The 21,572-nt window shown below is 46.2% G+C and overlaps 2 protein-coding genes across 7 annotated transcripts in view; both read right to left on the bottom strand.

The window, feature by feature from the left end:
- NAPRT (nicotinate phosphoribosyltransferase) overlaps positions 1 to 1,874 on the bottom strand; it is a 31,319-nt gene extending 29,445 nt beyond the window's left edge. Inside the window, 1 exon segment of the mRNA XM_033155955.1 lies at positions 1,596 to 1,874. Coding sequence (XP_033011846.1) covers positions 1,596 to 1,836 — 241 coding nt within the window. The 5' untranslated portion in view covers positions 1,837 to 1,874.
- Positions 1,875 to 7,129: 5,255 nt separating this feature from the next.
- EEF1D (eukaryotic translation elongation factor 1 delta) overlaps positions 7,130 to 21,572 on the bottom strand; it is a 32,374-nt gene continuing 17,931 nt past the window's right edge. For 2 of the 6 annotated variants that reach the window (XM_033155951.1, XM_033155947.1), the window contains 7 exons: positions 21,149 to 21,220; positions 15,533 to 15,604; positions 14,269 to 14,368; positions 13,954 to 14,057; positions 12,399 to 12,671; positions 10,397 to 10,591; positions 7,130 to 7,435 (listed from right to left, as the gene is read on the bottom strand). In XM_033155951.1, the coding sequence (XP_033011842.1) occupies positions 7,397 to 7,435; positions 10,397 to 10,591; positions 12,399 to 12,671; positions 13,954 to 14,057; positions 14,269 to 14,368; positions 15,533 to 15,604; positions 21,149 to 21,220 (855 nt within the window). In that variant the 3' untranslated portion in view covers positions 7,130 to 7,396. The remainder of the gene's footprint in view (positions 7,436 to 10,396; positions 10,592 to 12,398; positions 12,672 to 13,953; positions 14,058 to 14,268; positions 14,369 to 15,532; positions 15,605 to 21,148; positions 21,221 to 21,572) is intronic. The other 4 variants (XM_033155949.1, XM_033155948.1, XM_033155950.1 and 1 more) reach the window with 4 other exon arrangements.

Raw genomic sequence — 21,572 nt, 5'->3', positions numbered from 1 at the left:
ATGCAGCCTTTTGAGTTACTGGGGGTCTTAAGTTCTAAGGCAGGGGTCAGCAACTTTTTCAGCAGGGGGGCCGGTCCCACTGTCCTCAGACCTTGTAGGGGGGCCGGACTATATTTTGAAAAAAAAATATGAGGGAATTCCTATACCCCAGAAATACCCAGAGATGCAGTTTAAATAAAAGGACACATTCTACTCATGTAAAAACACGCTGATTCCCGGACCGTCCGCGGGCCGCATTTAGAAGGCGATTGGACCGCATCCGGCCCCCAGGCCTTAGTTGGGGACCCCTGTTCTAAGGGAAAAGGGAGTCCATTACCCAGCTATGTGAAGAGCTGAAGTAGACCTGGCAAGGTTGCTCTCAACACAGCTGAGAATTAGCTCCTCTTTCACTTGGCAGGACAATCCTGCAACCCAGGAAGTCGGACCAGCCCCATGAGAGGCATACGCTCAACACACAAGCCAGTCGCTCCACAAAGCAGTTAACCACCTTCTTCGAACCTCACAAATTAGGAAGGTTAAACTGCAGAACGGGGGAAGGTTGGGAATGAGACTCAGCTGCCCAGGGAAGCAGGCAGATCTAGAATATATGCAATGGAAATAACCTTTGGTCAGGGACCCCTAACACAGAAGGAGTTTGGAGTGCTGATTGAGGGGCAAATCTTTTATCTCCCCTCTGCCTCTCCCCCCACAAGGACTGTGGAAATAGCGGAGGATAAGTAACAGAAAAGAATACGGAAGACCTGAATGACACCCAAGACAGAAGCACAGAGTGATCCTGAGGCTCTTGGGGAACACCCAACACCATTATTTATAGCCCACCTCCATAACATTCCAAAGGTGGTTTTTAAATTCCAGGCTATTCGTAAGTTTATTCTGCCTGTACAGCCATTAAAGATTTCAGTTAAATCTGTATTATGCACAAGCTTTCTGGAAGGTGGCAACGGGTCAATGGCACTGCAGCTCTGCATTTGTGGAACGCTCTCCCTAGGGAGGTTCGGCTGACACATTCATTATACACCTTTAGGTGCCAGGTGAAAAAGTTCCTCTTCAACCAGGCCTTTAGCACCCAAAGACATTTTAAATGTGCCTGTGGGAAGGGCGAGGTGTTGTTGTTTTGTTGTTGTTGTTTTGCTTTATTGTGCATTTTGAGTTCTCATTTTGCATTATGTTTACGGACTGCCCTGTGAACTTCGCATGAAGGGCAGTATAGGAATTTAATCGATAATGCTAACAATGAGGATATTCGCTATATGCCTAACTTAAGCCCATTCATTCCAACTTAGTTGGACACAGCCGCCTATTTTTGACGGCTTGCAATGTCGCAGGTACAGGCATACCTGAGCATGCATCCGTGAGGCCATTATTCCGACTATCACCCCCACCCACCCAATCAGCTTCCACAACCGGCGCGATGCGACTGACCTCAGCCCTGGGAAAGTTGCTTTTTCTTCCCCGCCTCCTCCCCACCGATCTTGGAGCGTGGAGCCTCTGGCCATGCGCAGAGTGCTTCCCTGGGAAAAGGACCCGCGCCCCCTGCACCCTTTCCTTTCCTTTTCTTGCGAAGTCTTTGCGCCCCCCCTCCACCTCGCGCTCACCTGCCGGGGAGAATCGGAAGGCGCGCAGGAAGGCGAGGCACTCGGCCAGGCCGGCGCTGAGCGCGAAGGAGCCCTGGAAGGGGCAGCGGCGGAAGAAGAGCTCGAAGGCGGCCGCCTCGCGGTGCCGCCCGCTCCGCCAGTAGCCGTACGCCATGGTGAACTGGTACAGGTCGGTGAGCAGCGCCAGAGACCCGCGGCGCCACGGCGGAGGCGCCTCCGCGCCGGGACCCGGCTCGCCCATGGCACCAAGACGCGCCCGCTGCTGCGCCCTGTGCGCCTTCGGAGACGCGCCGAGGACACCAGGCTCCCGAGTCCCGCGGCGGCGCCCTGTTGCCCCACGTGCCAAGGGGGCAGCCCTGGGCGGGGCGGCAGGAGGGCAGGCGCCGCCTCCCCCCTAAGGCGCCTGGGAGATGTAGGCCGAGGGCAAGCAGCTGGAGAGCGCGCGCCAGACCCGGGAAGGGGTCGCCATGCCTGGCGCTCCCTCTCCATCCTCTTGCAAGCTTCTCGGGGGTCCGCAGAGGAGGGGAGGGGACCACGAGCCATCATCCACCCCACCCAGTGCCGTATTTACGTATAAGATAAACAAGGTATAGCTTAGGGGCCGGGGCCCCACACTCCCTTGCCCCCCCCAAAAAAAACCAGGGGAAAAACACACTGGATGTACATTTTCAAAATGTAAGATAAAAAACCAATAGAATAAAACCTACATACAGCAACAGTGTTTTGTGTTGTGTAGGCTCCTATGATGTAAGTCATGGGCCTGGCCTGCTAGCTTGCTCCCTAAAATCTCACTGGTTTGCTCCTTTCTGTATATAGGGTCCCTACATTCTGCATGAACTGGTTGTATGGAAACATGTGCAAATGGCTTTAGATACCTATTAGGTCCATAAATTACCATATAGCGTTTATTCAGCACAAAACAGTGACAATTTGTTGTTGACAAAGGACAGTTGGACATATAAAGGGCCCCATTACCTCCAGTAGCTTAGGGTCTCATCAACCTAAATCTGGCCCTGACCCCACCTCATTCCTATTATCTTAAGCATTCAGTAGGCGTAGCCAAGGTAGGGCAGCTGCCCCATCAATTTAAAAAAATTAAAATACTTAACTGATGTTCTGACCCCCCAACATAAATCCTGGCTACGCCCGTGGTTGATAATGCCAAGGTTGCAGGTTCAAACCCCTGCATGGAGGAACTGGATATTGCAGCACTGCAAGGGGTTGGAATAGATTTGTTTCCCAAACTTGGTTCTCCAGCTGTTTTTGTACTACAACTCCCATCATCCCTAGCAAGACCAGTATCCAGGGATGATGGGAATTGTAGTCCACAAACAGCTGGAGGCTCAAATTTGGGAAACATTGGACTAGATGATCCTCAGGGTCACTTCCAACTCGATGATTCTGTTGTTGTTGTTCAGTAGTGTCCGACTCTTCGTGGCCCCATGGACCAGAGAACGCCAGGCACCCCTATCCTCCACTGCCTCTTGCAGTTTGGCCAAACTCATGCTAGTCGCTTCGAGAACACTGTCCAACCATCTCATCCTCTGTCGGCCCCTTCTCCTTGTGCCATCCATCTTTCCCAACATCAGGGTCTTTTCCAGGGAGTCTTCTCTTCTCATGAGGTGGCCAAAGCCTCAATTTCAGGATCTGTCCTTCTAGTGAGCACTCAGGGCTGATTTCCTTCAGAATGGATAGGTTTGATCTTCTTACAGTCCATGGGACTCTCAAGAGTCTCCTCCAGCACCATAATTCAAAGCATCAATTCTTCGGCGATCAGTCTTCTTTATGGTCCAGCTCTCACTTCCGTACATTACTACTGGGAAAACCATAGCTTTAACTATACGGACCTTTGTCGGCAAGGTGATGTCTCTGCTTTTTAAGATACTGTCTAGGTTTGTCATTGCTTTCCTCCCAAGAAGCAGGCGTCTTTTAATTTCATGACTGCTGTCACCATCTGCAGTGATTCTAGGAATTATATAAACTGAGATGGAATATGTGGCAAAATGCCCAGGCATGATTCTTCTCATTTATTATTATTATTATTGGGTGGTGGAAATGGGAAACTTGCCTGCTTCCACCTTTCTGTGTTTTGCACTTGGGAGAAATGCCTGCCACCCCAATGGGACACGCAGGGCAGGATCGCGCCCAAGTGACAACTGCAGCGGAGAAGCCCTTGCTCTCAAAGCCCAGCAGATGGATCAGGCCTGCGACTCATCCAGGAGAAGCTTGCAAGCAGAACTCTCCCCACTCGAGATTCCCAGCAGCAGCAGTTAGGGGCAAGCTGCCTCCCTCCAACAGTGGAGGCACAGCATAACCAAGCAGAAGGCCTTCTCCGTAGTGGAACGCTCCCCAATCAGATGTCAAGGAAACCAACTACCACCAGACTTTTAGAAGACATCCGATTTAGGGAAGTTTTAAATGTTTGATCATGTTTTTAATATTCTGTTGGGAGCTGCCCAGAGTGGCTGGGCAAACCCAGCCAGATGAGCGTGGTATAAATAAATAAAATTATACAGTGGTACTTCGGTTTACGAATTTAATCCGTTCCGAAATCCGTTCTTAAACCAAAGCCATTCTTAAACCGAGGCACGCTTTCCCTAATGAGGCCTCTGGCTGCCGGTGCCCTTCCACCGTTTGGCTTCCATTCATAGACCGAGGTAAAGTTCACTAACTGGAACACTACTTCCGGTTTTACGGAGTTTGTATACCGAATAGTTCATAAACAGGGCTGTTCTTAAACCGAGGTACCACTGTATTATGGATAAGTCCCTGCTGATAGGACTTACATCTTCTTGAATTTGTCCAGTTCTCCTTTAAAGCCATCCAAGTTGATGGCCATCACATCTTGCAGAAGTGAATCCATAGCTTTAACTACATGCTCTGCGAAGCACAGAGTTCACATACAGAAACAGGGAAAGCTTATATTGAACCAGACCCCAGGGTCCATCAGTGTATTGTCTACAATGACCAGCTGTGGCTTTCCAGGATTTCAGGCAGGAAGTTCTTCCCTTGTCTGCTACCTGGGGATGCCAGGGACCGAACCAGAGATCTCTTGCAGGCACAGCAGATGCTCAGGTATTGATCAGTGGTGGTTGGGGCAATGAGGTGACTTTTACCTTTGAACAATAAGATGCACTCCAACCGTGATTGTGTAATGCCCACAAGTTTCCTCTCCACCACTGATTTTTTTTTTAACCATAGGATTTAACAGCAGCCATTTATTACGAGTGGAAAGCGCAGCGTGAGAACTAAAGCAGTCCCTCCTGCTTGAACACTCAGACACCAAAGCATTAAGAATCAAACCTCCATAGCCCTCTTAACAATTTCATGGTCCCATAAGAAACTAAACTGGCTTAAAAAATAATAATCCAATGACGTTACATTTCGACTAAAGCTAACATGAGGACATGGAGAAATCTCTCACCCCAAGGCTAAGAGATGCACCGGTTCGGGCTGAGGCACCAGATTCTAGTATCCTAAGTAGGCTACAGAAACAAGGCCAACCTGTGTGAAGAGCCCAGGAGGTGCAGCATTCAGCTAAAATAGTGTGATTTCCTTAACTATACCGAGGTGTGAGCATTGCACCTGCTTCTTTGCTCAAGTTGAGGTGCATTTGCTTAATTAAGGGGATGCAACGTGGCCAGTGGAAATCACCGAATGTTCACATTCTTCATTCCTCCTCTCCGATTTCAAAGGAAAGATGGAATTTCAGCTTTTCTTCCTGCTAGTATCAGGCTGAGTCGTAGCTGTTTTATTAGTGGGATTAATACCATCTCAAGAACATGCAAAACCTGTCTGGCCTTACAGCCCCTGTTCAGCAGGGTTTCACCCAACCAAACACAGCAGCAGCTTGGAAGGTTTCAAAGGAAAGGCAGTTTAGAAGCTTCCCTACAGCAACCCCAGAAGGATTTGTTGATGGGATATTTAAGAAGATGCCAGCTGCTTCCTTGGTTCCCAGGCATCATTAATCCATTCATGTAGAGCTGACTCTGCAGCCATCAATGCACCACATTTCTGATCCCATGCAATGCCCATCACGGAAGTGTGCTGATGAGACAAGATCTGCGCAGAAGTGGGACATGTCCTTTCAAGAGCGAGCCTTCCCCTCCAATGCCCCAATAAGGCAGCAGAGCACACAATGGCTTAATGCAAACTAGCCTATTGCAACATGAAATTTAGGGTAGGGGCATGGGGCAGATTCCATAACATGGTGCCCTCCCCTGGTTTGAAGTTGGCTTGTTTTGAAATGGCCGAGTTCTTCGAAGTCATAGAAACAGAGTTAGAAGGGACCCCCGGGGGGGAGGGTCATTTAGTCCAACCTCTTGCAATATAGGAATCTCAACTAAAGAATTCATGACAGATGTCTATCCAACCTCCGTCCAGAGGAGAGTCCACCCCCTCATGAGAATTGGTTCCGCTGTCGATCTGCTCTGTCAGAAAGTTCTGCCCTAAAGTTGGGTTGGAATCTCCTTTCTTGCAACTTAATCCACTGGATCGAGGCCTGCCTTCCGGAGCAGGAGAAAACAAGCTTGCTCCATCCTCCATATGACAGCCCTTTAGATAAGATATCTAAAGATGCCTATCACATCTACTTCAAGCAGCCAGGACTGTGAAACCAAGACACTGCAGCTTTTCCCCTGCATTAGAAGAGGGTGGCGGGGTTACTTTGCTCATCCCCACCTGGTCAGGTTGTGCTGACATGTAAGTTAGCCTGACACGTAAACTGGACCTATAGCCCAAGCCAAGTTCTCCCAATCAGTAGGGAAGCATGGGAGCTACCTTGATTCCCTTTCCTGTTTCAACTCCACCCTAAGGAGGATTTGTGCAACTGTTAACCTCACTGGGAGGATCTCCCCCCTTCTGGACAATCTGTCTCCTTGCACTTATGCTCCTTCTTGCTCAAGAACTAACCGATGTTTATACTTAAGGCAGGCATAGGAAAACTCGCCCTCCAGATGTTTTGGGACTACAACTCCCATCATCCCTAGCTAACAGGACCAGTGGTCCAGGATGATGGGAACTGTAGTCCCAAAACATCTGGAGGGCTGAGTTTGCCTATGCCTGACCTCAGGCTTGAACCTTTCCCATTAATATTAGATAACACTTCCTTCAACCTTCTTGTAGGATTCATTTTCCCTATCACTGACCATTGTCATAGCAACTCCCATGAAATGGCTCCAATTTGTCTATATACCTCTTAAAATGCAGAGCCTGGAACTATATATATATTCATTCAGTCACAAACTGCAGGCTTATGTTCAGCTTGCAACTTATTACCATTTCCAAAATCCTTTTCACATGTACAACTGCTAAGTCAGGTATCTCCCATCCTATTCTGTGCATTTGATTTTGTGTGTATGTGTGTGATTGCACATGCACACACTAAATCCAGAAATTTCCATTATATCCGGAAGCAAATGAACCGTGTCCTCCATAACAAGAGAATGCAAACCACCCCTACGTTACCCAGCTATTGTGCATGTGGCCGGGGAGGTGTGCACAGACAATGCTGCAGGAACATCTTCAGTACAAAGTCATCTGAAATGAACTTTATTTGCACAAGAAACATAACAGGACCAGTGCCTTTCTCTCCAGGCAGTGCACATTTAAGTTCAACCACCTACAAAACAAGAGAGGCGCCCTGGAAGAGGAGAGCTGGAAAAGGCTGGTGCCTCTGATCAGCAGCAACTCCTACAACAGAAAAGACGGCACGCTGGTTAAAGAAAGATGCCCTCACACACACAGCACTGCTCTCCAACTCTTGACCTTTTATTAGCTTTAGAAAGTGTAAAGGTTTGCAGTTAGATCTTGTTGAAAGCAGCTATGTCAACACTCTGCACCTGGAAGACATAAGGGAGAAAAATGAAGTGAGAAGGGCTTTTGCATTGTCAGGCCAAAAAAAATAAATCCCAAGACTGGCGTAAGCGAAGAAGGGGCTGTGTGTGCAAACCACAGACAGACTCTGCAATCTGATCCAGGCATCTATTGAAAACCCTAACCCTCATGATAATTAAGATAATTAAGAAGGAGGCGTGATGTGTGTTGAAGGCTTGGAAACCTAATGGGACTCTCAAGCACAGCTGCTGGTATAAGAGGGACAGCTTCAGTGACCTATGCAGATTGCATTCTGGAACATAAGCAGCTACACAGAATGAGTGAGTGAGTCAGTCTGTCTGTCTATCTCATTTCTGTGAGAAGTTTTGTACAAGTTCTACTAATGTGACTACACTAGGCCTTAGTAAAACGCTTTGCATCAGCATTTTTAAGGTTAAGGTTAAAAACCCACAGGGATGCATGCCAGTTGTACATAAACCCAAGAGCACAAGACAATAACCTCTTAGCAAGCAAATGCTCAATTACCAATGCAACTTCCACCAACATGGTCCCCTCCGGATGTTTTGGATCACAGCCACCATCAGTCCGAAACATATGAAGGGTATATACCAGGTTGGCAAAGGGAACATGGCAGACTTCCAGTAGAAGGTATAAGAGCTGAGAGAACACACCAGCAAGGCCTAAGCTCAATGCACAAATAAACATAAGCCTCTGGCACTGCCAACAGCCTCAACACAAGCTTTTAAAGTCTGGGGCTGAATTGAATGTTCTAAGGAGACTTCCGGCGGCGACGCCATTGCGGGTGGTCGTGGGCTGCTTCGCCTGCGAAGCGCCCAGTCCATCCCGGGGGTTGGAGCCCCGCTACCGCAAAGCGGGGCTCCGGTGGGGTGCGGGAAGAGCGTCCCGCACCCTGGGCTCCCCGGCTGTGCCCGTTGTGGCTCCGAACCCTTCCCTCGCTCCCCCTGTAAAGGGGGAGTGGGGGTGAAGGGACGACGGAGCCGGGCTATAGGGGACATGCCCCAACCGGGATGCAAATGCGGCGACAAATCCCGAGATGAGCGTCTAAGTTCTACCTGTCATTAATGATTTGAAAGAACCCAGTGGTCGTGAGTATTTGACTGACTTTTCTACCTTTGGAACGATCCGGGGGGAAGAGGAAAGGGAGCCTGCCTCCCTCCCTTCGGGAGAAGGAAAGAAAATAACCAGTTTAAGTGACTGCTGCTACAACAATGGATATAATGTGTCTGGAATTTGAAAACTGAGACTGCTGAGATTTCCCTTTGGGGATTAAGTGGGCAGAAAATATCTCCGTTTAAAGTTTTGGTCTTTACGCTCTGGCTTCAGAAAAATGGCGATGGGAAATTTGGACTGACGTGGGAAACAATTGAAACAAAGGAAGGAAAAGACAGGAATTGAAATTTGACACTCACCCCCTCCCCCAACATGCTGGACTTTGTGTTTGAACTTGTTTTGAACTCTGGACTAACGGACGAAGAAATGCTTACTGTCTTGAGACTGGAACTGCTCAATCGGAAATTGAAAGTCTTGAGTGGGATAATAAATTAAAAAAATCTACTTTCCACAGAGGAGGCTTTTCAAAAGTTTTACACAATGGAAGGAAACCTTGGCAAAGAGTTAGAAGGGATGCTTGAAGGATGGTTTGAAATGGCTGGGCGACTCCGGGAAAAAGAACCGTTCTTTGGGGGTGGCAGTCCCGGAACGGCAAAATCTGTAATATCCAGACCCCGAGGTGGGAGCTCGGGGGCAAGGGACGTGGAATTAAGATATCTACAAGAAGAAGAAGTATGGTACAAAGAAGCGGAGGAGCCCAGAAAAGAGGGGATGTGTATCCTGAAGCTCGATGCAAGGTTTGTTGTGAATGCTGCCTGGATCTGTGGACATTTGGGAAAAGAAGACAACTGGAAGATTGGTTCCGGCGAAAGACAGAGAAAGACAATGGACAGAGGGGGTGTGGGGTGAAGTATTAAATGTAAAATCTAAATGGCTTGTTATGGTATCTGAAATCGGAGGGTGAAGGTTGTTAATTGTAAGTCTATCTTGATTAAGTAAGGAGATATTGAGATTTTATGTTAATAGCAGCATGATAAAGGACAGAAGAAATAAGTTTAGATTTTATAAGAATACTTTGTTAAGATTTATGTTAGAACATGAAGATTAAGATAATGGTGTTATTTTTATTTGAAGTTAAATTCTTTGTTTTGTTTTTTAGAGAAAAGTTGTTATGGAAGTAAAATATAGTTTTAAAACCGAAGGTGAAAAGGCAGGGGAAGTCAAACGTCAAGATTCGAAAATAGAAATTTTTTTCTTAGGTATATAAACAAGAAGAAGAATCCTGGCAATATATGTATTTGTATTTGTTATGTATTTGTAGGTGTGGGTTTGGGTCTGTGTTGTGTTATGAAAATGCTAATAAATTCTTCATAAAAAAAAAATGAATTGAATGTTCTAAACGTTTTAGCAACAAAGATAGGCTTTTCAGGAGACTCAAAAGTTCTTGCCAAAAGCCTATTTTTTGCACTAGTTTCTTGCTAATGTAGTTCTAATCAAGGGTCTGCATTATTCCTAGTCACTCAAGGCATCTGGGAGTGGGAATTAGCAGGATGCCAGGACAGTGTGTGTTTCTCTCTGCAGCACCCTCCCTGGGAAAAAAAGCAAAAGCCCAAAAGCCCTCTCCCCCCAAAATAGCCTGGAATGTTCATGAAACTCCACCTCCTCCCCAATTGTTTTGGATCAGCTCCAATATGGTCAATATGATCTTGCTAAGAGTCTTGCACAACTTGGACACAGAATCATAGAATTGGAAGGGACCCCAAGGGCTCATCTAGTCCAACCCCTTGTAATGCAGGAATCTCAGCTAAAGCATCCATGACAGATGGCCAGTACAGAATTACATCACCATGGACTGGGCAACTGGGCCAGAGAAACAGCCCTCCGTGGGAACTTACGTAATCTTCAAACTTGGTGATCTCCTCCTCCAGTATATCTGTCCCAACTTTGTCATCTTCCACCACACACTGGATCTGGAGTTTATTGATGCCATAACCCACTGGGACCAGTTTGGAGGCTCCCCAAACCAGACCGTCCATCTGAACAGATCTGACACATTCCTCCATCTTGGCCATGTCCGTCTCATCGTCCCACTGAAGGAGGGAAAGGAGAGGGGGAAATGGGAGTTAGCAACGCGATCAGTAAGGAAAATGCAGGAGCCAAGGGAGTACAGTTGCCACAAGGTTGCTTGCAGAAATAAAAGACTTCCCAGAGATTATCCAAAAGTAAATATGTGAAATGGAGAAGCCATACACAACCGTAGATTAGGTTACCAGCATTGGTGAGAAATAAAATCTAGTTAGCAATTTTATGAAACTTTAGATCTTCCCTTTCACCTGTCTTCAAGCTACTCCACCGAGCTCTTTTTTGCCAAATGTAACATACCCCCAAACCTTTCCTTAAACATGTGCCAATCAAGTGTCTGCCATGAACAACAGAGATTGTACAATCAAGTTCCAGCTCAAAGCGAATTCAATGGAGAGTACAGTGATGATTGGGCTGCAAGGTTCACTTGGGAGGTTTGCAGTGCAAAAATTATCAGACAATTGCCATTTCAATACGTTATGCTACAGAAGATGACCTCTTAAGCTGGTACCTTCTACAGTGTAGAATGCATCTCTGCCTTGTGGAGGTAAAAAGGTAAAGGGACCCCTGAGCATTAGGTCCAGTCGTGTCCGACTCTGGGGTTGCAGCGCTCATCTCACTTTATTGGCCGAGGGAGCCGGCGTACAGCTTCCGGGTCATGTGGCCAGCATGACTAGCCCGCTTCTGGCGAACCAGAGCAGCACACGGAAACGCCGTTTACCTTCCCACTGGAGCGGTACCTATTTATCTACTTGTACTTTGACGTGCTTTCAAACTGCTAGGTTTGCAGAAGCTGGGACTGAGCAATGGGAGCTCACCCCGTCGCGGGGATTCGAACCGCCGACCTTCTGATCAGCAAGCCCTAGGCTCTGTGGTACCTTGTGGAGGTACCCTGATGCTAAAACAGATGTAAAAATTGTAAAAATGGGTTGTAAAAATGCTGGGTGCCATTTTTATCCTGCTTTTTCTCCAAGGATCTTAGGGCAGCAAACAGGGCAATCTTGCCCCGCTCTTCTCATCCTCACCTGCCTTCTTGTGAGGTGGGTTAGCTCAAGAGATGGAGACTGGCTCAAAGTCGTAACAAGTTTTGTGACTGGGATATGAAGGTGAAACCACCACAGCACACCAGCTCCCTCATATAAGCATGTTTCTGTCTAGCGGTTCCTCTATTTTTGTGTTTGAGTATCTGACATACCCATAATGCAGGTTCTAAGCATTACACAGAAAGACAAAAGAGAGTTGAGAACCCAGTTACTGGATGGTCTGGGAAGTGGTTTGCTGCAACTGCAATACGTTTTTGCTACGTATTCATCCTATGCTTGGTATTAAGCATTTTGTGAGCTGAGTGCCCTGAATCTGATACAAAGCCAGGTGTATTTGGTTTGTCAAAAAAGTCTTAGAGGATGCCAAATTTGGAGTTAAGCAGGAAGCCCAAACCAGCAAACACTAGGAGCCCTATTAAGCAACGCCCATTAACCACGGCCTAGTACTCCAAGGCAGCGCTACATCAGTCTTGAGAGCTCCGTATTTGTTTTGTCCAAACTTCAGGACACTCAGTTCTGCAGCTACAATCAAGTGCTGAGAACATGGAATGCTCATAGCTCTCCTCACGTTTGTTCCAGCACCCCAGAAGACTGCAGAGACAGGGTGAGAGACAGAGAAGAAAAGGACAGAGACAACACACTCAAAGCTTCAGGGCTAAGGTGGAGAGTTCTTTATGAACACACAAGATACACTTTACCAGTTGTGTGCAGCACCTGAAGTTATCCCCACGACACTGACTCACTGGCAGAAGGGTAAAAAAAAGGAGCTTACTGGCTTTACGTCCAAGAGGATGGAAGACTTGGCAATCAGACCAGGTTTCTTGGACTTCTTCTCTGCATACTGCTTGAGCCGCTCTTCCCGAACTCTGGCAGCTTCCTGGTCTTCCTCCTCTTCGTCACTACCAAACAGGTCGATGTCGTCATCGTCCTCCTCTGCAGCCGCCGCCGCAGAGGACTCTGCTTTCCTTGTAGACGAAGCAGAAGGCAACTCAACTTTCCTTGATAAATGGGTCAGCGGCTCCACCTTCTTCATGGGAGTGACATGCTTCAAGGAGACACCAAAATAAATCTTGCATCAAGAGAAAGCGAAAAGCAAATGCCAAAAGGGAGAGGAGGTAGTTGCTGGGAGTGGAGGAACTCTGGTCACAGGCAAAAGAAGGGGAGACGTGTGAGAGGGTGGGTTTTCGGTGCCAGCCAATACGCAAGCACAAATTTGACCCAAGGGGCACAATCCATCATGTTACCCTGAGGAAGCCCCATTGAAATGAATAGAAGATGCACAGAAACGCCAAAATGGCGTTCCCCATGGACACCTGGCTGGCCACCATGAGAACAGGATGCTGAACTAAATGGGTCTCTGGGATAACTCAGCAGGGACCTTCTAATGTAGACCGTAAATTATCACAGCCCAGGCCAGTGCAAGAGGTAAACTTAAAATGAAAGTTTTTACTTGGTCACTCCCACACACAGATCCCCTTAAATATATTCTGTATATTCTGGCGTATAAGACTACTTTTTAATCTAGAAAAATCTTCTCAAAAGTCAGGGGTCGTCTTATACGCCGGGTGGAGAATCTGTGGCCGAGTATATCTCAAACTCTATATTTTAACTGGAAAAGTTGGGGGCCGTCTTATATGCCCAGTCATCTTATACTCCGGAAAATACGGCAGTTTTCAAAGTAAAACACATTTTCTGGGAAACCCTGGCACTCCTTAATGAGAAGGATGTTAACAGCTGAAGATGGAAGTGCCCACTGTTGCCAATATCCTCCTGCAACAAAGCTCTCCAGTAACAAACTAATGGTGTTACCCCACAGATAAGGAACTTGTTCCCCCTTTCTACCACACAAAGATCTGGCTGAGACTATGTACTTCTCCATGGGGTTTAAATGAAAACACCCTGCAGAGGTTTCCCCAACCCCACTACTGCCGCCACTCCCCACAGTGTTCCTGTAATATAATAATAATAATAATAATAATAATAATAATAATAATTTATTTATACCCTGCCCATCTGGCTGGGTTTCCCCAGCCACTCGGGGCAGCTTTCAACAAAATATTAAAAACAATACAGCACCAAGCATTAAAAACTTCCCTAAACAGGAACGCCTTTAGTTCTTTTAAAAGTAAAATAGTTGCTTATTGCCTTGACATCTGCTGGGAGGGCGTTCCATAGGGCAGGTGCCACTACTGAGAGGCCCTCTGCCTGGCTTCCTGTAACCTAACTTCTCGCAGCGAGGGAACTGCCAGAAGGTCCTCAGTGCTGCACCTCAGTGTCCACAACTGGATGAAATACACGAAGGCATGTTCATTTAGAAATGGTTTTACCTGTGTTGGTGGTGGCGGTGAAGGGTGATGAGAGGTAGATGATTTTTCCAGAAGACTCAGGCGGTTCTCAAGTCTGGAGATGGCAAGCTGAAGGTCTGTAACCACTGGAGAATGGGAGGGGGGGGTAGAGAATACTGAATGAATGGGATCAAAAGTAACAGCAATGAGCACTTTGCTTTCCTTCCTGCCAGTTACTGTATTAGCATCAGCAGAATGCTGACAGAAGTCAAAACACACAGACTCCTTCTGAACAAGAGAATGTGAAGATTTTAGCAGCACATCAGTTGCAAGCCATAATCCTGTTTCACCACTCACCACAACGAAGGTTTTGATTCTCTGCCTCTAGGGTCGCGATCCTGGTGACCAGCTCACTTTGGTCCCCAGCCGGTCCTGCTGCAGAGGTGCTGCTCACACTCTGAAAAAGAGACAGACAGTATGGAGAAGGGTGAGGCCATCGGTTGCCGACACATCAGACAAGAGATGCTCTATCCTAACAGAGCCATAGTGACAGGAGAGAAATGGATGGGGGACGCTGTGAAGAGAGCAACAGGGACCAAGCTTTTTCAAACAAAAGGTGCAAGACAAATAGCACATGGCCTGAGCCCCATGATGAAAATGGTGTACACAGTCCCTCAACCCTTGAATATGTGCTCCTGTGGGGCTTTTAGGCAATTCAAACAAAACATAGCTGTCAAATAGTCCCTGCTATGCAGTGCCTCCTAGTATCTTAAATACGATAATATTTGCATGGCATGTGTATGAATGTCTCAAAAGGGGGATATGTGTATGGCGTGCACCTCCTTTTAAAGGGGAGGTAACCCTGCCGAACATGATCAGTATTCTGTTCTTAAGATCACACCATCATGCAAGGCAAATAATGTGAATACCTTTCCTACTCAGGGATGGGAGACCATTATTATTATTTTTTAACAAGGCTGGGAGAGATGGCTCCAGTTCTTCTCAAGAGAACTTGGCCAGGGTCCAAGGAGCATAAAAGGACTCGAGGCTCTTTCCTGTCCTAAACAGCAGTCCTCCACTCTGCACGGAAAACTGTATTTGAATCGGGGAGTTTCAAAAGCCAACTGGAACACTGAACAAGCAACAGATAAGCATCAGAAATCATGGGGGGGGGGGTGTAGAAGCCCCTTGTGAGAGCTTCAGCCAGTTCCTTGCACCACAGAATCTTCTGACTGGGATCTAACCACAACTATGGCAGCTTATAGCTAAGGGTTCTAGAAATGTGGGTTAGGGAATACCATTTTCAAGTTATTCTGCTGCTTAAGTGGTATAGGTGTTTCTAAAAATGAGATCTAACTTAAAAATTAGAATATAGCTTTATAGCCAAGGGTATCTCTTTCCCCACTTGAGAAGCCACTCCTGAAGGATAACTGAACATAACTGTGTGGATATTTGCCACAAGCACGTATAACTGGACCATTAAACGGCACTGAATTTGCAAAGCAGCACGATGACAGGGTGGGGAACAGGCAGAGGAAGGGCCTTACGTAGGAGCAAAGGCTGACCCTGGCAGACAAACAAACAGGTTGTTGTGCTCCCCCCCGCCCCAAAAGCGACTTACAGTCGCACGACCCGACTGCTTCTTGCGACGTGCTGGAGGGGCTTCGTGGGGGTTTTGCAAAACTGTCTTGAGCTGGAAAGGGCAAGAGTATTTTATGGTAAAAAAAAAATACACGGTTTACTCTGGTCACTCATGCAGGTGTGGGCAGCTAAACAGAGCAGTCAAACCCACATGCAGAAAAACATGCCTACGTAAGAAAAGTTAAGTAAAATCAATATTCTGAGAGTAAGACAGTAACGTGGGGTGCATTTTTTAAAATGAGTTTAAGCTTCAAAGTTCTGTTCTTTTCAACTAGGGTCAGGGTACAGATTTGGTCTTGTTTGCCTAACCAGAGATAGCAAATCCTACCATTCCAGCCCAAAACAAGCTGCTCACACTGTCAACTTTTCCCGACGTGGAAATGGCAGAAATAGCTTAGCAGAGAAAGTTCTGTTTTAAACAGTTACGGCAACTTGCAATTTAGCCATAGACATGGCAACTGGAATGCCATTAGGCTTAGCAGAACAGCCAAGATTATTTCAGCCACAAGCACGTGAAAACAACCCATATACATTTTAAGTCCCTCATTAAAAGTCCCTAGGTAACCTCAGCCAGGAGGTAAGAGAACTAGTCAAGAAACTGAAAGTGGAAGTAGGTGGACGATTCTTGCGATGGAGGGAGGAATGGCGATGGGGACAGATGCTGTATAACTTGTTCATTGATGATTTGGAGTCTGAGGTGAGCAGCATGTAGTCACATTTGCAAGCGACTGTTTTCACAACCTGTTTATACGGAACAGTGGTTGAAAAACACTGCCATAGATTTCTAGAATGATTCTTAAATTTTGCTCCATTGGCACCATCTCCATGTATGCCATAACTCCTGCTACCTTTGTCTGATGTTGCATATTATGACAACGGGGAAGGGCCAAAGGTCAGTGGTAGAATACATGCTTTGAATGCAGAACCTCCCACAACTCCAAGCAGGACTGGGAATGTCTCCTATCTGAAATCCTGGAGAGCTGCTGTCAGGATGGAACAGTGGTCTGACTTGGTATAAGGCAGCTTTGAACTTCCCAAATGAAAATGTACTCTCTTTTCGGCATTAAATTATTATTTGTTGTTTCTGTTGCAGGTTCCCCCCCCCCCCCCGCCGCCGCCGCCCCAGTTTTGCCTTGCAACTTGCCTCTCCATCTTAGTACTGTCATTGCTCTGCATTTTGTATCTGCCACTCCTTGAATTATTAAAATATATTGATCATCAGCTCCATTTGCAGCCTGGTTATTTTTTATTTATAAATATGCTGTAACCGACCCTCCTAATCAAAATGAGTTCACGTTACACTTAGCACTAGGCCCAAGTCACCATAATTTGTTTATTCCTCTAAAGAACCCCACTTAGGAAGCTTGGTGTGCTGTAGCTGGAACGTTTGGGACAGCACAATTAAATCAATTCAGAGAACAAGTTGTGGAAGAACAAGTTCTGGAAGCCCATCAGGATAATCAGTCCTTCCCTTTAATAAGCAGGGGAAGAATGGCAAATTGCTTTAAAAATAAGAGAGTTACAGCAGCCAGAGAAATCAAATGCACAACAAAGAAGGAAACACACCCACAAAACCCATACGCTGTGCTCACAAACCACCACCACAAATCCCCTTCTCTTCCCCTGGAGAAGCTGGCAGCACTGATCTGGGGAATTGTAACAGAGCAGCCTTTGTCAACCTGGTGCCCTCTGCATTTGGTGGGGGCCTGGCTACCAAAGCCTACAATGGAGATTAGTCCAAGCTGCCATTCCAAGTTTTTAACAAGGAAATGCAAAAGAAACAGGATGGGAATTCCTTTTTTAAATTGTCAAATATTTAGTGGTCTATAAATCTTCCAAACAAATGCTTTAATAGGAACCCCACAACTTTAAATGCTTTTAATGAGCTAAAGCACCTACAATTACAAAATGATTTTTTTTTTAAAAAAAAAGCAGGGATGACTAACCGTTTCAGATCTTGAATTCTACCATATGCAATTAAGGCCAAACTAACTCCTAGACCCAGGGCTTTTTTCCAGCTGGAACTCACTTAGTTCTAGCACCTCTCAGGTGGGCGACATTGCCATTCTAAGAGAATGAGGGAGGCGTTCATGGTGAGTTCAGACACCCCTTTTCCTAGAAAAATAGCACTGCCTAGACCAATTACCTTGACCCACTTCAGTCTGGGTTATGGCCAGGGATTAGGGCTGAAATGATCTACTGAAGATCTTTCACCGCCAGATTCACGCACATACTTTCCAGCAGGCTTTTATGGGACTCCTCTGGTGCCTGGACAAGACTGTTTATACGCTGCTTCCTAACTTGGTTCCTGCTTCCTAACTTTGTAACTGGAAACTGTTTTATAATTTTACGTTTTTACTATTGATTGCCCTGGTTTCACTATGCAATGATGAGACAGAGTAAAATATTGCAAGTAAAAATGAGCCTGAACTAGCCTGGACTGTTTTTTATTAGCCTAAGAGACTAGCAATTTGTGTCTCCGTGCTGGCAGCAGTGAATCACTGTAGAAACAGAGGATGGTTGCCCCTTAGCAGGCTTATGGGGGGGGGGGGAAGGAAGGAAGGAAGGAAGGAAGGAAGGAAGGAACCTGCCTCCTCCCAAACAAGCCAGTGGAGGGAAGACAGAGGGAAGGGGGAGAGTTCCCCTTTGTCTTCTGCAGTCGGCATGGAAACCAAGCAGAATGGAGACATCCATCCCTCTTGCACCAGCTCACTCACTCACCTGCATGGGACTCCTAACCCCCTATAGACACCAGGCAAGTTGTTAAATACAAGGCTGTCTTACTATCCAAGTTTTAAGAGTACTGAATCCAGTACACATACAGGTGAAACTCAAAAAATTAGAATATCGTGGAAAGGTTGATTTCTTTCAGTAATTCAACTTAAAAGGTGAAACTAATATATGAGATAGACTCATGAAATGCAAAGCAAGATATGTCAAGCCTTTATTTGTTATAATTGTGATGATTATGGCGTACAGCTGATGAGAACCCCAAATTAACAATTTCAACTTTGGGGTTTTCATCAGCTGTACGCCATAATCATCACAATTATAACAAGCAAAGGCTTGACATATCTCGCTTTGCATCTCATGAGTCTATCCCATATATTAAACTCCAGTAGCTAATGAAAATAATTGCTTACATATATGGACTTTTCCACGATATTCTAATTTTTTGAGTTTCTCCTGTAGTTTGGGGCTGAATTTAAGAGGCAGCTTTTAATCACAGGGAAACAGGCAAGAAGATGTCCAAGGGAGTCACTTTTTGTTCTCTCTTCCCTGCTTCAGCCAAGTGAAGTCAAAGAGTGTCAAATCAAACCCACTGTGAGGTACCCCACCTGTTCATGAACTTAAGACACGTACCCATTTCATACGCCACACATGCAGAAAATAAGAAGTGCTGCGGCTGAACAGAACAAAGCAAAAAATAGCTGTTATTTGAAAGAGAAACCATGCAAATGCAAAATGGAAAGAGGTGCTGCATCTTGACGCAAATGGCTTTTTTATTCTGCTCATGCCGCACGTCTACTTGCCAAGCAACCAAGTGTTATCCAGAGCCATCCAGGCATAATTCAAAGTCAAAACTGCCCTGGGCTCCTTCGGCAGGAAGGGCAGGATGCAAATTCAGTCAATAAATAAAACCGTTCACTGGCTCAAATTAACACACCCAAGATTAATTGTTAATGCAAGCATGAAATCAAGCAAAAGGAAGCCATGCAAATGAATGGAAGTTCCCAGCTAAATGCAAGAAGGTGAGGCAAATTTCTTGTGTCTTTTTGTAAGTCTCCAAGGTGTGTCTTTGAAAGTGAAGGATCTTCTCGCAGCACCCCAAGCCCCACATTCAGCCTCTCTCAACCTGACATTGTGCACTTATTTTGGACTACAACTTCCATCAGCCCCAGGCAGCACAGCTTGATTTTCTCATGCCACATGCCACCCAGGGCCACCGACGGCTGCTTAGTACTCTATGCCCTCTGCTGCAAATAAGATAGCTCTTGCCTTCTTCAGAAAAATCTAATCTTTTTTAAGATCCACAAGCTAAAACAGAAGACGTATCCTAATGACTACTGCCTGAAAGCAGAGGGCAGCATTAAGGAGCACTACAGACAATGAGGCTCAGAAAAATCTATATATACAAAGGGCAAGAGCTTTTTCTGTCCACCTATGAGGGCTTTTGTTCATTTTTCCAACAAAGTTTGGAAATCTGGGGTACAAGCTCTTATGCTGAGTTATAGATGATGTATTTTATGTACGTAAAGCAGCAAAGTAAATGTTGGTTTAATATGCAATACATATTTTGCACAAAATTTTCCAAGGGGAGGGGGAGGAACCACAGTTCCGACCCCCACTATGGCTTCAAATTTTCTGGAAACTGTAAATATACACTATGCACTCTAGCTATGCTCACAGTTAACACCAACAGTTACCGGTACTTCAGTTCAACAGCTGCTCCTAAAAACAACTCCTGTTCTCACTCAGGAGCTAAAATGGGGAGGAAGCATTAATGGGGGCTTCACTTTGCACTCATCTAAGAATGTGGGTGAGAGCTACTTTCTTTCTTAAAAAAGTCAGCTGGGGAAGAATCTGGGATATTGTTTGCCTGCTTTACTGAACAAGACTCTCCTTATGGGAAACTATAGAGGACTTGCACACTAAACACCAAACTGAGGTTTGCCTTCCTGATCCAAACTGCATACGGTCCAGTTCTATTGCTGAAGCTAAGGAATTTGGGTAGCAGAGTGCCTGGGAACCTGTGCAAATGACTCCAAGCTCCTCAGGAGGAACAGCAGTGTGACTGCTAAAGAAAGTCAACTGCCTTTGTTTATGTGAACCCACGCTACGTTACTGCAGCGGCATTCAGAGTTGAAATTCACAGCAAAACCAGCTCACCGGGGGCAGAATGTGAAAATACAATCTCTCTGCATAGATCCTAATGGAAACTGGATCAAGAAATTCACTGTTCAGCTCACAAATGCCCCTGCTGACAGGTCAACTGCTGCCCCTGAGGTGCTACATTAGTTAAGCAAATGCTAAGCCAACGGAAACAGAGGAAGTTGCATGCAATTTATTTTGCCAGATCAGATGGTGGGGGGACGGGACGGGTCAGGACTGCATGCTTGAATCATCCCCCATGTTATAAGCTCCCAACCACCAATGTATGTCAAGAAGCTAGAGTAGAACTGACATACGAGCACATAACACGGGGCTGGATTCAAGGCTGCAACCTGCCACCTGTCGTCTGAAATGGCACCCTAGCAAAAGCTGCGCCCTATGACTGCTCCCAAGCGCATGCTCTGGTTCTGAATTACGAGCTGAAGGAATGCCACACAGCAATTCCACTCTGGGTTAGTCTGCAAATGCAATCTGGCTAGAGCAAGCAGGATATGTCACAAACAGGATGCCATGATATGACAGAGCTCATTCCTCCTCATCCATCCCCTCTGACTTATGGTAAGAAAAGCCACACACGCACAGGCTCGGGGTGGGGGGGAATCAATCACAGTAAGAGCAGGGGGAGTTATATCTGTGAGATATGCCATAGCTAGGAAAAATGAATGCAGTTAGCCAGCTGGTGAGAGAGCGCCCAGGTACTCACTCCGGCCAGCGACTTCTGGATATTCTCCCTGGCTCTGGCAATGTCGCGTAGGATCGTGCTGGCTCCGTTCTCCTGCAAACAGTGCAGAAAGAACCAAGTGTTTGGTTTTTGGTTTGGTTTTTTTATTTTTTTAAAAAAAGGCACAAACAGATACAGGAGAAATTACTGAGGGTGGATCACATGAAAGGAGGGAAAGTGTTTTTACTGTGTAGAGAGCAGTCAGCCATTGAAAAAAAATTAGTGAGCGTAAAAATCCATTCATGGAATGAAACAACTATGTTGCCAGCAGCTATTTCCAGACTGTCTTCTGGAATAGCTGCAGGATAGGATCCAGGCAGCAGCCACCGGGACACTCCAACTTCCCACCAACTTTTGCATCAGACAAGCGGGTGTAGCTATTCATGACACAGCCGTACCCAAGTCA

Source organism: Lacerta agilis, chromosome 7 (assembly GCF_009819535.1).
Source record: "Lacerta agilis isolate rLacAgi1 chromosome 7, rLacAgi1.pri, whole genome shotgun sequence".
NCBI classification, from domain to species: Eukaryota; Metazoa; Chordata; class Lepidosauria; order Squamata; family Lacertidae; genus Lacerta; species Lacerta agilis.
This window is presented reverse-complemented; position numbering and strand designations above follow the sequence as displayed.